This window comes from Heliconius melpomene, chromosome 6 (genome assembly GCF_056956725.1).
Source record: "Heliconius melpomene rosina isolate 202511_hmr_F chromosome 6, ASM5695672v1, whole genome shotgun sequence".
NCBI classification, from domain to species: Eukaryota; Metazoa; Arthropoda; class Insecta; order Lepidoptera; family Nymphalidae; genus Heliconius; species Heliconius melpomene.
In genome coordinates, this window is record NC_140394.1 from 6095952 (window position 1) to 6112124 (window position 16173).

The 16173-nt window shown below is 35.7% G+C and overlaps 1 protein-coding gene across 3 annotated transcripts in view; it reads left to right on the plus strand.

The window, feature by feature from the left end:
- uif (sushi, von Willebrand factor type A, EGF and pentraxin domain-containing protein uif) overlaps positions 1-16173 on the plus strand; it is a 63106-nt gene that overhangs the window by 44530 nt on the left and 2403 nt on the right. For 2 of the 3 annotated variants that reach the window (XM_085187032.1, XM_085187030.1), the window contains exons 14-34: positions 60-945; positions 1037-1530; positions 1645-1858; positions 2038-2508; positions 2593-3434; positions 3804-4687; positions 4767-5146; positions 5238-5403; positions 5480-5731; positions 5806-6347; positions 6532-6744; positions 7107-7262; positions 7871-8012; positions 8535-8606; positions 9138-9328; positions 9798-9971; positions 10199-10375; positions 11503-11664; positions 13339-13463; positions 14441-14591; positions 15839-16037. In XM_085187032.1, the coding sequence (XP_085043158.1) occupies positions 60-945; positions 1037-1530; positions 1645-1858; positions 2038-2508; positions 2593-3434; positions 3804-4687; positions 4767-5146; positions 5238-5403; positions 5480-5731; positions 5806-6347; positions 6532-6744; positions 7107-7262; positions 7871-8012; positions 8535-8606; positions 9138-9328; positions 9798-9971; positions 10199-10375; positions 11503-11664; positions 13339-13463; positions 14441-14591; positions 15839-16037 (6893 nt within the window). The remainder of the gene's footprint in view (positions 1-59; positions 946-1036; positions 1531-1644; positions 1859-2037; positions 2509-2592; positions 3435-3803; positions 4688-4766; positions 5147-5237; positions 5404-5479; positions 5732-5805; positions 6348-6531; positions 6745-7106; positions 7263-7870; positions 8013-8534; positions 8607-9137; positions 9329-9797; positions 9972-10198; positions 10376-11502; positions 11665-13338; positions 13464-14440; positions 14592-15838; positions 16038-16173) is intronic. The other variant, XM_085187033.1, reaches the window with a different exon arrangement.

A 16173-nucleotide genomic window follows, 5' to 3' on the forward strand; every position in this document is an offset into this window, starting at 1 on the left:
TGGTAATAATTTATATATGACTATATAAGTATAAGATAAACATTCAATTCCTTTTGTAGGGTCTTCCTGATTATTGGCTTTCCGGAGCACAGCCTCAGTGCCCAAGAAAAGATTGTGGTGTACCAATGCCAACACCAGGTGCAGAATACGGTCAATACCTTGACACTAGATATCAAAGTTCTTTCTTTTTCGGCTGCCAAAATACGTTTAAACTTGCCGGCCAAACAAGCAAGCATGATAACGTTGTCAGATGTCAAGCAAATGGAGTATGGGACTTTGGAGATTTAAGATGTGAAGGTCCAGTTTGTGAAGATCCTGGTAGGCCAGCTGACGGAATCCAAGTAGCTAGAAGCTACGAACAAGGATCAGAAGTTTTGTTTGGATGCTCAAGACCCGGCTACATTTTAATTAATCCAAGACCAATTACTTGTATGAGAGAACCTGAGTGTAAAGTCATAAAACCTCTTGGATTGGCGTCTGGAAGAATACCTGATTCAGCAATTAATGCTACTTCTGAAAGACCTAATTATGAAGCTAAAAATATTCGTCTTAACTCTGTGACAGGATGGTGTGGAAAACAAGAAGCTTTCACTTACGTTAGTGTTGATTTAGGAAAAGTGTACCGAGTTAAAGCTATACTTGTCAAAGGTGTCGTTACGTCAGATATTGTTGGTCGGCCAACGGAAATAAGGTTCTTCTACAAACAGGCTGAAAACGAAAATTATGTCGTTTACTTCCCCAACTTTAATTTAACAATGCGAGATCCTGGGAATTACGGTGAATTAGCTATGATTACATTACCAAAATATGTTCAAGCTAGATTTGTTATATTGGGTATAGTTAGTTTTATGGATAACGCTTGTCTAAAATTCGAGTTAATGGGTTGCGATGAACCATCTGTTGAACCTTTGTTAGGATATGACTATGGTTATTCACCTTGTGTGGGTAAGTTAATCCGTTAAATAATACTTATTATGAATATTTCTAAATTGTTTAGTCGCTTTGCATAATTTGGAACCTATTTTTATTTTTTTAGATAATGAGCCACCGGTCTTCCAAAACTGTCCTCAGCATCCTATTGTTGTACAAACTGATGTAAACGGTGGCCTTTTACCGGTTAACTTTACTGAACCTACTGCTACCGATAATTCTGGTGCTATTGCAAGATTAGAAGTGACACCCCAACACTTTAGAACTCCTATACAAGTCTTCCACAATATGGTTGTTCGATACGTTGCTTTTGACTTCGATGGTAACGTAGCTATTTGCGAAGTAAATATCACAGTACCTGATTATACGCCTCCCAGACTGAGTTGTCCACAAAGCTATGTTATTGAACTTGTTGACAAACAAGATAGTTACTCCGTTAACTTTAATGAAACGAGAAGAAGAATAAATGCAACTGACGCTTCTGGTGAGGTGTCCCTCAAGTTCATACCAGAAAGAGCCATTATACCCATACGTGGCTACGAAAACGTTACTGTTATAGCTACAGACAAAAATGGAAACAAAGCTCAGTGTAACTTCCAGGTATGTTTAGTTTCGCTATTTTATTAAAAAATGTAATATGTTATATGTAAATATGTAGAATAGATTACATAGATAGATTATAAATATCTAACATATCTTCTAACATTTTCTTAGGTATCTGTACAAGCCACTCCTTGTGTCGACTGGGAACTAATGCCCCCAGCTCATGGTGCTTTAAATTGTTTACCTGGTGATAGAGGAATTCAGTGCATTGCTACGTGTAGTCCAGGATTCAGATTTACTGACGGCGAACCAGTAAAAACATTTATTTGTGAAACAAAACGTCAATGGAAGCCAACAGCAGTAGTACCCGACTGTGTTTCTGAAAGTGAGTATTTATGTCAATCAATGGCTGTTTACTTAACATGGAGCAGTATTTTATTTATATATGTATATGATAACTTTATACATACATATAACTACTAATTGCAACCCGCAAAGAGTTTTACTTTCTACCTTAATTATTAATTTATTTTATTTTAAATATAATTTTTAAACTTATTTTAGATACTCAGCAAGCTGCATACCATGTTGTAGCAGGCGTTCAATATCGCGCTTTAGGAGCAGTCTCAAACGCTTGCCTGCCACAATACAAGGACCTCCTCGCTCAATACGACAACATTTTGAATGAACGATTATCTCAACGTTGTTCAGCTGTTAATGTTAACATTAACGTTACTTTTGTAAAAGCCATGCCTAGTCTGTTAGATGAAAACGTTGTCAAAATGGACTTCGTCCTAGCAATAACTCCAGCTATAAGACAAACTCAGCTATATGATCTTTGCGGCTCTACGCTCAATCTTATTTTTGATCTGTCTGTGCCATATGCAAGTGCTCTAATTGAACCTGTTTTGAATGTCTCTTCTATTGGTAATCAATGTCCACCTTTGAGAGCCATACGAAGTTCGATATCTCGAGGTTTCACCTGTAGCGTTGGCGAAGTTCTCAATATGGATACAAATGACGTACCTAGATGTTGTAAGTAATTATTATCATTATTTTATATCTCACAACATTTATAAGTACGTTTAAACTATACTAAAAAAACAATTTGATTTTTAGTGCACTGTCCCGCTGGAACATTTGCTGGAGAAAAACAGAAAGCTTGTACCATGTGCCCTCGAGGATTTTTCCAGAACCAAGCCCGTCAAGGTTCCTGTCTTAAATGCCCACAAGGAACGTTCACTAGAGAAGAGGGATCCAAAGACCTATCAGATTGTATACCAGTTTGTGGTTATGGAACTTACTCACCTACAGGGCTAGTGCCATGTTTAGAATGTCCACGTAACAGTTACACCGGTGAACCTCCTCTAGGAGGATTCAAAGATTGTCAAGCATGTCCTGTTAATACTTACACCTATCAGCCAGCGGCTAATGGTAAAGATAAATGTAGAGCAAAATGCGCATCGGGTACATACTCACCAACTGGACTAGCTCCTTGCTCACAGTGTCCTAGAAATTTCTATCAAAATTCAATAGGGCAAACATTATGTATGGAATGTCCTACAAATATGAAAACAGTAAGCACCGGGGCTTCGGGGCTAGAAGAATGCTTACCTGTTGAGTGTTCCAATAGCGCATGTCAACATGGAGGATTGTGCGTACCGAAAGGACACGGAATTCAATGTTACTGTCCAGCTGGATTTTCAGGTCGCCGGTGCGAAATCGACATCGATGAGTGTGAAAGCCAACCTTGCTATAATGGCGGTACATGTATCGATCTACCTCAAGGATACAGATGCTCATGTCTCACAGGATATGGCGGTATTAATTGTCAAGAAGAGAAATCTGATTGTAGAAATGATACTTGCCCGGAACGCGCGATGTGTAAGGATGAACCAGGTTATAATAATTACACGTGCTTGTGCAGATCCGGCTACACTGGAATTGATTGCGATATAACGGTACATAATTCTTACTTATTTTTTTTTTATGATAAACAAAATGTTAAGTTTTTATCAGATTCACGCTGTAAGTGTCACGCTTTCGCACACAATAGAGTAGGTAGAGGGAACCTTGTGTCAATACACTCCATTCCTCACTTCCCCAATTCTAGATGCATTGCATGTTGAGTGGCGGAACACAACGCTGCGCTTTGCTTCGACATCAGAGCGAAGAATGATATGATAATATAAATTTAAATAATTATTTATTTCCTCGAGTGGGGATCGAAACCACAACCAGTCGGGTTTACAGTGACACTTTTTGAGGCCACGACTAGCCTCAAATATTAAGTTTAATTATAATATTAATGGTTTTTATATTTTTTTCAGATTGATCCGTGCACAGCGAATGGTAATCCTTGTAAAAACGGCGCAACTTGTACTGCATTACAGCAAGGAAGATATAAATGTGAATGTTTACCTGGATGGGAAGGTCAACTATGCGAAACCAATACGGATGATTGTATTGAAAAACCTTGTTTACTTGGTGCACCTTGTACTGACTTAGTGAATGACTTTAGCTGTGCATGTCCACCTGGATTCACGGGAAAACGCTGCCATGAAAAAATAAACCTTTGTTCTAACCAGCCGTGCAAGCATGGAGTATGCGTAGACAAATTGTTTATTCATCAATGTGTTTGCGATCCGGGTTGGACCGGCCCATCATGTGATATAAACATTAATGAATGCGTAATCTCGCCGTGTGAAAATGGAGGCCGCTGTATAGATGGTATTGACGATTTCACTTGTAGTTGTGAAGCTGGTTATACAGGAAAACGTTGTCAACATACTATCGATGACTGTAGCTCAGACCCTTGTCAAAATGGCGCTACATGTGTTGACCAGTTGGACGGATTCGTATGCAGATGCCGTCCAGGCTATATTGGACTTCAGTGCGAAACTGCTATAGATGAATGCTTAACTGAACCATGCAATCCAGCAGGAACTGAAAAATGTGTTGATTTAGATAATAAATATCAATGCGTGTGCCGTAATGGTTTTGATGGTGAAATGTGCGAAAATAACATTGATGATTGTGCTTCTGATCCATGCTACAATGGTGGTTCATGTAAAGATGAAATAGGAGGATATAAATGTGGCTGTCAACCAGGATGGGCTGGAAAACGATGTGAACGTGACATTGGTAACTGCATGAATGTACCTTGCCAAAACAACGCCAGATGTATTGATCTATTCCAAGATTACTTCTGCGTGTAAGTAATTGTAAAATTGTTAATAGTAAATCATTTCTCAGTAGTAAGACAAATATTATTATTTTTTATTTATTTTTAGATGTCCAAGTGGAACAGATGGGAAACAATGTGAAACTGCTCCTGAAAGATGTATTGGAAGTCCTTGTATGCACGGTGGAAAATGCCAAGACTTTGGCTCCGGACTGAATTGTACATGTTCACTTGATTATACTGGAATAGGTTGTCAGTACGAATTTGATGCTTGTGAAGCGGGTCTCTGTCAGAACGGCGCTACATGTATTGATGAAGGAGAAGGATATACTTGTATGTGCGCCCCAGGATTTACAGGAAAGAATTGTGACGAAGATATAATTGACTGCAAAGAAAATTCCTGTCCACCATCAGCTACCTGCATTGATTTACCCGGTAGATTTTATTGTCAGTGTCCATTCAATTTAACTGGCGACGACTGCAGAAAAAGTAAGTTATATAATCTTTATACTTTAGGTTACAGAAAGTTTTTTTATTACCTATAGTCACACCTAAATTACCTAATTTATCTTTTTTACAGCTATTAGCGTAAACTATGATCTCTACTTTAGTGACCCAATGCGATCTAGTGCAGCTCAAGTAGTTCCATTTGCTACTGGATCTGCTGACAGTCTAACTATTGCGATGTGGGTACAGTACACACAACAGGACGAAGGAGGTATTTTCTTCACAGCCTACGGTGTCAGGTAAATTTCTATAAATGCTATGGATTTTAAAAACATTTGTGTAACGTGGCATTTTAAAAAAAAAATCTTATTTCAGCAATTCGCATATCGCACTTAATAGAAGAACAATAATACAAGCTCATTCTAATGGTGTACAAGTGTCTCTATTCCCGGAACTGCAGGATGTTTATATGAGCTTTGGTGAATTTGCTACAGTTAATGACGGCCAATGGCATCATGTAGCTTTAGTATGGGATGGTAGCAATGGGGGTGAACTGACACTTATTACCGAAGGATTAATTGCTAGCAAACTAGAAGGTTATGGTAGTGGAAAATCATTACCAGAATAGTAAGTTATAAAAAATAATAATTTATTTATGATTATTTTTCGAATTCAAACATTAATAACTTTTATTTTTATAGTGTATGGGTAACATTGGGAAAACCACAATCGGATAATCCAAAATCTTACACAGAATCTGGTTTCCAAGGACATTTGACTAAAGTACAAATATGGAATCGCGCACTTGACGTGACCAACGAAATACAAAAACAAGTGCGAGACTGTAGAACTGAACCTGTGCTTTATAGTGGATTAGTACTTACTTGGGCAGGTTATGAAGATACCATTGGTGGTGTAGAAAGAATAGTACCTTCACATTGTGGTCAGAGAGTGTGTCCAAATGGATATGCTGGTGCTAAATGTCAATCCTTACAAGTAGACAAGGAGCCGCCAAGAGTCGACAGATGCCCGGGTGACCTTTGGGTAATTGCCAAAAACGGATCATCCTTAGTAAACTGGGATATGCCCGTATTTAGTGACAATGTTGGTGTAACGCGGGTAGTAGAAAAATCTGGACATAAACCTGGACAAAATCTTGCTTGGGGAGCGTATGACATTGCATATATTGCATATGATGCTGCTGGAAACGCTGCCATATGTACATTTAAAGTTACCGTTCTATGTAAGTTTTATAATATATTCGATTTGAAAATTTTTACGCCATTAAGTAAATATTATCTGTGTCCCTTTTCTTTACATTTAAATATCGATTTCGAGTAAAATTAAGACTTTTATGTTTACCTAAGGATAATTCAAATGTATTAATCGTATACCGTATACAAATGTAATCGAAAATTACATTTCAGCCGAATTCTGCCCTCCGTTACCTGATCCCCTTGGTGGTTATCAATCATGCCGCGACTGGGGAGCCGGAGGTCAATTTAAAGTTTGTGAAATTGCTTGTCGCGATGGATTGAAGTTCTCGCAACAAGTACCGCCTTTCTATACTTGCGGAGCAGAAGGTTTCTGGCGACCAACAAACGATCCATCCCTTACTCTTGTATACCCAGCTTGCTCACGTAAGTTTAATTCGAAATTGAAATAAACCAATATCCTATAATATCACGAATCTTATAAATGTAACAAAGACTACATGCCTACCAAAATGTGCTAAGTAATATAAATGAGGTAGAATGACACAGTGGGATAGCGTCTGAATAAAAACAACAGACATGGTTTCGATCCTCTGATCGTCTGGTAAGCAACATTCCGAAACATCTTAACAAGACGTTTCCTTTGCTTACCCTGCTATATACGAGAAAACTGTGTGAAATAAAGATATAATTTAATTATCTTTGAAATTTATATTTTGCATCTCGTACAAAAGTTTCCCATATTAATTTTTTTATAAGAATTTAAATTAATTTATAATATATTGTAGCCGCATCACCTGCACAGCGCGTGTTCAAAATATCAATGTTATTCCCGAGCTCTGTGCTCTGCAACGACGCGGGTCAGGCCGTGCTACGGCAAAAGGTGCGCAGCGCCATCAACCAGCTCAATAGAGATTGGAGCTTCTGTTCTTACGCCGTTGACGGTAAGTATCAATCTGAATAGATTTAATTAAAATATTGACTTTAAAATATTTTAAATTGAATTTTACAATATTAAATAAAAAATATTTACTACATTAAATATAACTTACACCCAAACTGCAATATGTCGAAAATTGAGCCGGGTGTGGAGAATGCAGTATCTTACACTTTTGTCAGTACGTTCTTTCTGGCTAACCTGACTAAGCTGATATGAAACTAACAACATTACAATCAGTTCTATGTGCCTTATTTTCTAGATACCTTCGACACACACAAAATTAATAAGCTGTTGATTTCTGTTGATCCTAACAACATAGGATATATCAACACATTACTTAAACCATCGTCTCTAATAGGATAAGACATACATATGTATAGCCTGTAATCATAATGTATAATTTATACGAGCCAGATCGAACCAAGGCTTTATCGAGAGTGCTCTCAGCTATAATTCAAGAGCATATATTATCTTAAGATTTGTAAATAAGTGCTAAGCTGCTAAGTGCGTTTAGCATCAATTTCGCGTATTTTTTTACAATTATTATTTTTTTATTATGAGTAATATTTAATTATTTTTATTATGGTTGCACAACTAAACAATTATTTATAGGTACACGAGAATGCAAAGAACTGGACATCAACGTGAAATGTGATCATCGAGCAAACGTCAGGCAAACAAGACAAGTTTCCTCTTCTCCAACGGCAACTTCGAAAGATACATACGTACTTGATGCTATTATACCCGTGGAAGAGTAAGTAATGTTAAATATTAGTTAATTACGAGAAAATAGTATAAGTAGTGGTTGAACGAAATATATGAATAGATAGGTGTTGGCGTAGTTGGTAGAAGTACAAAATTATATGTATTTTAGTACACTACTGGTATAACAATAACGATATACTATAACAATTAAGACAGTCAGTGAAATGATACAAGGATCTGTTTGAGCTTTGTCTCACAAATTCCAATTTACCAGATATCCAGGACACCGTCCTCGTCTTATTAAAATAAAACGATAGTGAGAAAATCACAGATATCCATCTACCAATACCGTCGAACTTATCAAGCAGCTGTGAAGCAATTAATTTCCAGAATAAATCTACTTACATAAAATTCTTTAATTTATTTTATACAAAATGCACTGACATTCTTAATTAAAGTATATTTATTTCAAAATATATTTTAAAGCACTTGATCACTCTCTCAGTAACGTTTTAATGAGAATCGCATGTCTCTTCAAACACTATTGCATGTATTATTATCTCGCACATAGGACACGAAGCAGTAGGGAGGGGCGACAAGTTGGCGACACGTACAGCATCGAAATAGCATTCCCGTCTGTTAAGTAAGTACACATATTGCACACACTTAGCACCCCTTTTAATAATTATCTTAATAATTATACATAACTAGCGGCCCGCTCGCGGTTTCACCCGCGTGAACTATGTGATTATTAATTTCTATCTCCATGGCTACGGCCTAGTGACGTCTATGCAAAATTTGAGACTCCTAGCATTTGTAGTAACAAAGTTTCATACAAACTTTCGACCCCAAAAACAACCCCTTAGAAGTCGAATACTGCAAATTCCCGTCTTAGCGAGCACCTACGTCCGTACGTAAATAATTCCTATGCAAAATTTAAGATTCCTAGCACATATAGTTTCTGAGATTTCGTGATGAGTGAGTGACCTTTCGATTTTATATATATAGATAATTGGTGGTGAATAGAATGAAAATCGTGAAATATATTAAGATTTGAATAAACAAACATTTTAGTTTATAATTTTCGTTTAACTTTTTGGTTTAACTCCATTATATAATGCGCTACAAAATAAACACGAATTTAAAATTTAAAATGACATAAATAATATTATAGCGACCCAGTAATCCACAATGGTAACAACGAGCGTTCGACTGTGAAGCGATTACTGGAGAAACTCATTCTCGAAGACGAACAATTCGATGTGCGAAATATTCTACCGAACACCGTCCCGGATCCCGCTAGCTTGAAACTCGAATCTGATTATGCTTGTCCTATGGGACAGGTTGTTGTGGCACCTGATTGTGGTAAGTTATCATTCATTTTACAGGCAATTTAGCAGGTTAGGTAGAGGGAACCTAGTTTAAAAAACCCTCCCGTTTCCCATTCACACTTCCGTTCCTCACTTTCCGTTGAATTCTCGTGGCATTGCGTTTTGAAGGCGGAACTAAATGCCGAGCTTCGCTTTGATACCAGAGCGAGAAAATGAAAATATTCTCTACTTCATTTCTTTGATATCTATTTTTTTTTAATTTATAAATAAGCTAAACAATATTTCATTCAATTTATTCAAAATTATTTCTATTTACCGTTTTAACGGTTTGTTTGAATTAAAGTTATTAGAATATTTGTTTAGTTACTTCGAATGTATTTTATATCGAACTCGTAACCGTCGAGTTTAACTGTAAACAGTCAATGGTAGCATTGGACCATCACGGCTTTATCGTCTTCCACAATACCTTTTACCTACAATAATAAAACCTCATCTACATACAGTATCTTGTGCTGTGGGCACATACCTGGACGCGGCCAGCGACTCCTGCAAGCCGTGCCCGGCCGGCACCTACCAGTCCGAGGCCGGACAGCTGCAGTGCACGCCGTGCCCCGCCATCGCGGGACAGCCGGGCGTCACGCAGGCCGCCGGGGCTAGGAGTGCGGCTGATTGTAAAGGTTAATATGGAATTATTTTATAAATAGAAGACTTTTATGATAAATTTTTCATTGACATTTTAATTTTCCATGCAAAGTGATATGAGTTCTAGATATTCTAGATATTATTCTTTAGGAAAGGATCTTCATTTCACAAATATGAATCATGTATGTTTATATTAATAAGCGAACCTTTTATTTACATACAATCAGGGGAAAACTTAAAATATAATTTAATATAAACCCAGAGCGTTGCGCCGCCGGCAAGTACTACGACGCGGAGGCGGAGCTGTGCCGGCCGTGCGGGCACGGGTCCTACCAGCCGCGCGAGGGTGCCTTCTCGTGCCGGGCCTGCCCGCGCGCGCACACCACGCGCGCCACCGAGGCCGTATCCGCCGCAGAGTGCCGGGAAGACTGTCCTTCAGGTACTGTTGATATTACTGTTAGTGTTGATGTAGTATTATGCTATTTGTTTTAGCTTCGCGGTTTATTGGCCAGAGAAGCGCCAAACGCAAAGACCAAATGAGTACAATTAATTTTAATCATAAAATACAAATATAAGTGTAAACATGAGATAATTTTCGGAAACTAAACTATTTATAATATATTTATAAAATAATGCAAAACGTTAACGAAATTACTTTTTAAAGTTAAGTTGTCATCTATATCGAGTAAAAAACATTACAGATTCATGTAAATACACATATTAACACTCAAATACAACCTTTCTAAACCGTCTAAACACCCGGAATTAATTAAACGAAGCTGATTATTTTATAAACATATTATGACCTGGTTTCTGATTATTGTATTTTGATCACGTTTTGCAATGTTATTCATACGGCAAATATTGAATATTATTTTCATACGATATGGTTGGTTTTAAATAACTAAATTAAATGAGTAACTATTGTTATACAATATTATTATTTTTGTAGCGAATATAAAATATATTTTTTTATTGAATTCCAATTTAAATTGTTATTGCTTTCAATTTATGTTATCGATATTCTATACTAATATTGTAAATGCAAAAGTAACTGCCTAGCTACGGCGGCGGCTTACGACCAAACCACTCATCCGATTGGTTTCTTCACTCGAATAAGGTTTTTTTTTTAAGAAAATAGCAAATTCGTTTATTGCAGAATAAATTTAACTTTTAAGTGATATTTTATCAATTACATTTTGAAATGTTTTGATTTGATACAGTATCTGCGTAGGTATTAATATTTAAACTATGTCAGTGCCTAGCTGCGTACAGATTAACTATTAATTGCACAGATTATACTCTAAAATTAATGAACCATATTAGTACCTATTGATACTTATTATATTATTCAAATCATTTTACTGTGTATTTTTGGCTCACGTAAAGACTAAGTTATTTCACAAAATTGAACCGAGCTTTTAAGCAGCCCTTTTTAAGCTGTAATATATCCTTAATTAATTATATATCGTTGATCTCCAATCATTACACCAACTGATACGGAACCCACGACGAACGAGTCCGACTCACACTTGACCGGTGACTCACATTTTTTTCTCCCCACAGGCGAGCAGCTGAGCAGCGAAGGTGGTTGCGAAGCGTGCCCGCGCGGGACATGGCGTGACAGCGACGTAGCGGCGGCGTGCGTGGCGTGCCCGCCCGGCACCACCACGCCACAGGCCGGCGCAGCCTCGCCCGACCAGTGCTCGCTACCCGTTTGTAAAGCAGGTAACATGTTCTTATACTTAACTCAAATTAAATTAGTTTTTTAGGATTAAAAGTTCAAGAAAATTTAATTTAACTATTATCTAAGAGCAGAATGTTACTTTTCATAACTTCCACCAGTTTAGCGTGGCTTAGTGTCTCAGTTGTAACATTATAAACTCACATAGCTATTTAAATCAATTGTTAACCCTTCATTTTATAACATAAATGCTCTATCAAGTGAAAATTTTACCTAAAACTATAATTATTATTTTTAATACTTAAAACGTCAGCTTCATATAAAATGTTATTATTGATACTAAATTCCTGTAAAATGATATTAGTATGACCACCGCACTTCAATGTCCTCACACCGCTGAACATCGACCGCATCATGCCATCGGTTGATTATAGTCGCGTGATTGTCACCGATATACATAAAGCTAAAATCTGTTCAATTTGTTTAAACTAAAAAGTAAAAATAGTATTTAGTGACCGGATTCTCTGTATACGATTTAGTTTATGAAATTGGTGCCATATATCTAGCTAAACAAGAGAGCTGTTTTAAATAGTTTTTTTGTTATCTCATTATTAACAGAAAAATAATGATACGTGCACAATCATTGTAGTAGGACAAATAAATTAATTTTTAACAAAAAGAAAAACCGACTTCTAACAACGAACTAAAAAGTGAAAAAGAATTTCACAAACATTGTATAATTTTGAAGTCGGTGCCAAGTAAAACAAACAGGCTTAGTAATAAGATATTGTAGTAAGGTTGGTGTAGCATTAGTTTGACCTTTCAAATAAAAAAAAAACATCAAAATCGGTTCACCCAGTCAAAAGTTATGAGGTAACAAACATAAAATAAAAAAAATAAAAAATACAGTCGAATTGATAACCAACCTCCTTTTCTTACAGAAGTCGGTTAAAAAAGAACCTTTTTCCCTCCAAAATTTATAGTTTACAGAGCAAGCGGAATACATCATTAACTTAACGATATATAATTCTATTTATATTCATTAACATCATTAACAACTACAGAGTTCTGCTCAGCGGAAAATATCTGGCGAAATCGGGAAATGTCTTTGTATAGTTCAAACTTTATTCCCCCAAGTGGATTTAGAATGTACAATATTCAAATGCATTTTGATGGGTTCAAGCTCGGCTTACGACGGATTTAATAAAAATATATTACACTTCTTGTTTGCTAGGGCTCTCTACTTTGAAGAAAATTCATAAGACGATATTTGAAATGTTGTTAGTGAATTTCACGCAGCTTAACTTACAAGTTGCATTTTTATCATTTAAAATGTAAAAGTTTGACCACCGACAAAGTCCACTAACTTATAATGATAGCGGGAAATTGTGCAGTCTCAACTTGTATTAAAAACTATTTTCATTTGAATACTAAATTTCAAACTTTAAAAAAGGCTTGGTTTTTAACGCTTATAATATATGATTTTTAACGATACTAGCAACTATGTCATTGTTATACATTAAGGGAGAATTTCTAAAGAAATAATTTGTTCTTAGGCTTATCTGTAAAAACACTAAGACCCGTATTTACAAATCATTCTCAAGGCTGAGAACGATCTTGAGATGTTTGATCCGTTTATGAATGAAAACGGCATCTCAAGATCGATTTCAGACTTGAGAGCGGTTTATAAATAGCCTAAGCGTAATTTAAAATTCCAGGTTCATACATAAATATGACGCTGAACACGTGCATACAGTGCAAGAAGGGAACATATCAAAATGAAATGGAACAACCATCATGCATTCCATGTCCGATAAACACAAGCACGAGAAAGGCCGGATCTGTAAGTATTGAATGTTATTTTATAAAATATAATATAATTATAAAATACAAGGCAAATTCTATGAATATCATCATACTAAGAAAATAAATCACAACAATAATAATTAGGAAATTAAAAAAGACACGGACAAAAGAAATGCGTCGTGTGTGTGAATTCACTAAAAAAATAGACTAAGTGACATAAGCGTAATAAGTGAAATAAAAAAGAAATCATTATTTTTTCTGATAAATTTTTCTTACGGACTATCTCAGGCAATTTAAAATAGTTGAAATCTTCTTCCTCCTGGCATTAATCCCGGCTGTTGCCATAGTCTGCCTTCCTAATCAACCTTCTCCACTTTGCACGGTCTTTTGACGATTTTTGACGAAATTTCATTAAATAGAGTTAAGCAGACAAAAGCTATTTTCACAAATATAATATAATATTATATGAGCTATATAATTTGGACAGTCATATATGTAGAAAGCTTAACTACTATTGATCAGTAACTAGAAATTGCCTCTGATTGGCATAATCGGAAATTGTGTACACGCCGCGCTGCCAACAAATGAACCGTATACAATTCAACGAACGCTACACACTGTATATCGTACCAACGTGTACGGTTTTGATTTGTCTAATACTAATGGTCTAATAGTTTTGTTTTAGAAAAAAAAATGTATAATATTTCAAGAAGCTTATATTGGTATAATTTAAAAATAATACTTTGAAGCCATTGCTCAAACGTCGTCTGAATTAACAAAATGCATGGGGACTTGGTCCCCAATGAAAAAAAATATTCCATTTTCTTGCTCTAGCAAGGCAAAACGTGGCGTTGAGTTCCGTTTAATTATTCAGGTTCCGCTTAATTGAATATTTATTAAGTTATTCTGATTACCCAATTTTTCGAGATTTACTGGCTTGAAATAATTTTACTTATTTCCATTTTAATTGATTACCAATTAAGTAACTAATAAATATTTTGTTCTAAATTACAGACATCTCTAGAAGACTGCACAAATCCATGTGAAATGAGCGGTTCCGAGGTACACTGTGACATAAACGCGTACTGCCTGTTCATGCCAGAGACGAGTGAATTCAGATGCCAGTGTAAGCCCGGCTTCAACGAGAGCGGGGCATTTTGTATTGGTAAGTGGTTTTACGATCGTTCTTTAGAAATGCATTATTTGTTTAGTAGCGAAAGGAGAAATGCGACTGTTGCTAGTAAGAACTAATGCTAGTAAGACTTTGCCAGCTTTTTGAATGGTGTGATTTTATTGATTATAAAATTGTTGTTATTTCATTTCATAACTTGGTCATTAATGAAAGTAATGTCGTTTATAAAAAAGAAATAAGTTTCATTCTATGTAATATGTGTTTGCTAATATACTTTTTTCTGGTTGGAATGTGTTCTATACGGTAATCTGTAAAGCTAGCTATTCCACAGTATTAAGTAAAAAAAACAGTAAAAAAAAAACAAAAGAATTAAAAAAAATAAAATAAAGTAATCCGATAAATACTATTATCAAATTAATTAATAGCTCCTAATTATTATGGATTTGCATTAAAGTCTTAAATTCATATTACAAACGTTATTTAATAATTAAATACGTAATTTAAATAAAGCTTATATTTTTTCATTTTCATACACTTCAATAATAATACTTTTCCTTCACTCAATCAATATTATTTTAATACACATTTTACTATTAAAATGATTACTTTTTAATATTCTATCTTAAATTAAAAATTAAAATAGTATTACACAGTAACAAAATATATGCCTATTTAAACAATATTATACAAAGCTATTACATATAGCAATATAACCAGGCATTAGCATTTTGAATTTCAGTTAGAGTAGACACTAAATAGATATTTAGTATTTGCAATGACTAGTGAAAATTTATTAACTGAACTCCCAATGATTTTGAAATATGAACTAAAATGATTTCATCTAGTTTTACTATTTTATTCAAATCATTTAAGTTTATAAGTATTTACTATTTAGAGTTTTCAGTTTTTGCATTTTTTTATCTTCATGAATCACATATATGACGACGACAGCACTGTTCGTCCGTTAAGAGGTCCCTGCGCTATTTTTTCGTTAAGAGGTCCCTGCGCTATTTTTTTAAACAATATATAGGTGTACATATATAATTAATTATTGAAACAATTGTGGCCCAGTAAATTCTAATTGTAAACTGTAATGGATTCTATCTCCAATCGAGGAATGTTTAAATTATTTGCATTTCCTCACTCTAGTCGATAAGGCGAATGCTTCGGAAATTGGGTAAAAAGTGGAAAAAGAATTATCTGGACGATAGGTTCCCTCTGCCTACCCTGCTATATACACTATGTAACTACAAAGCATCTAATATTAACAAATTTTCCAGATGTATGCCTGGAGTACTGCGACAACGGCGGCGAGTGCGTGAAGGACGCGCGCGGTGAGCCCTCGTGCCGCTGCGCCGGCTCCTTCACGGGGCGCCACTGCCGCGACAAGAGCGAGTTCGCGTACATCGCGAGCGGCGTCGCCGGCGGAGTCATCTTCATCATATTCTTGGTGCTGCTCGTGTGGATGATTTGCGCCAGGTTTGTAATTTTAGTTTTTGGATGATAGTTTCAATTCACAGACTAGATCTTTTTTGTGTGTTGATTTGCTTGTAAATTGTTGTAATACCTAACTTTATATCCGTCTAAATATTAAACAACTAACAAATATCAACAT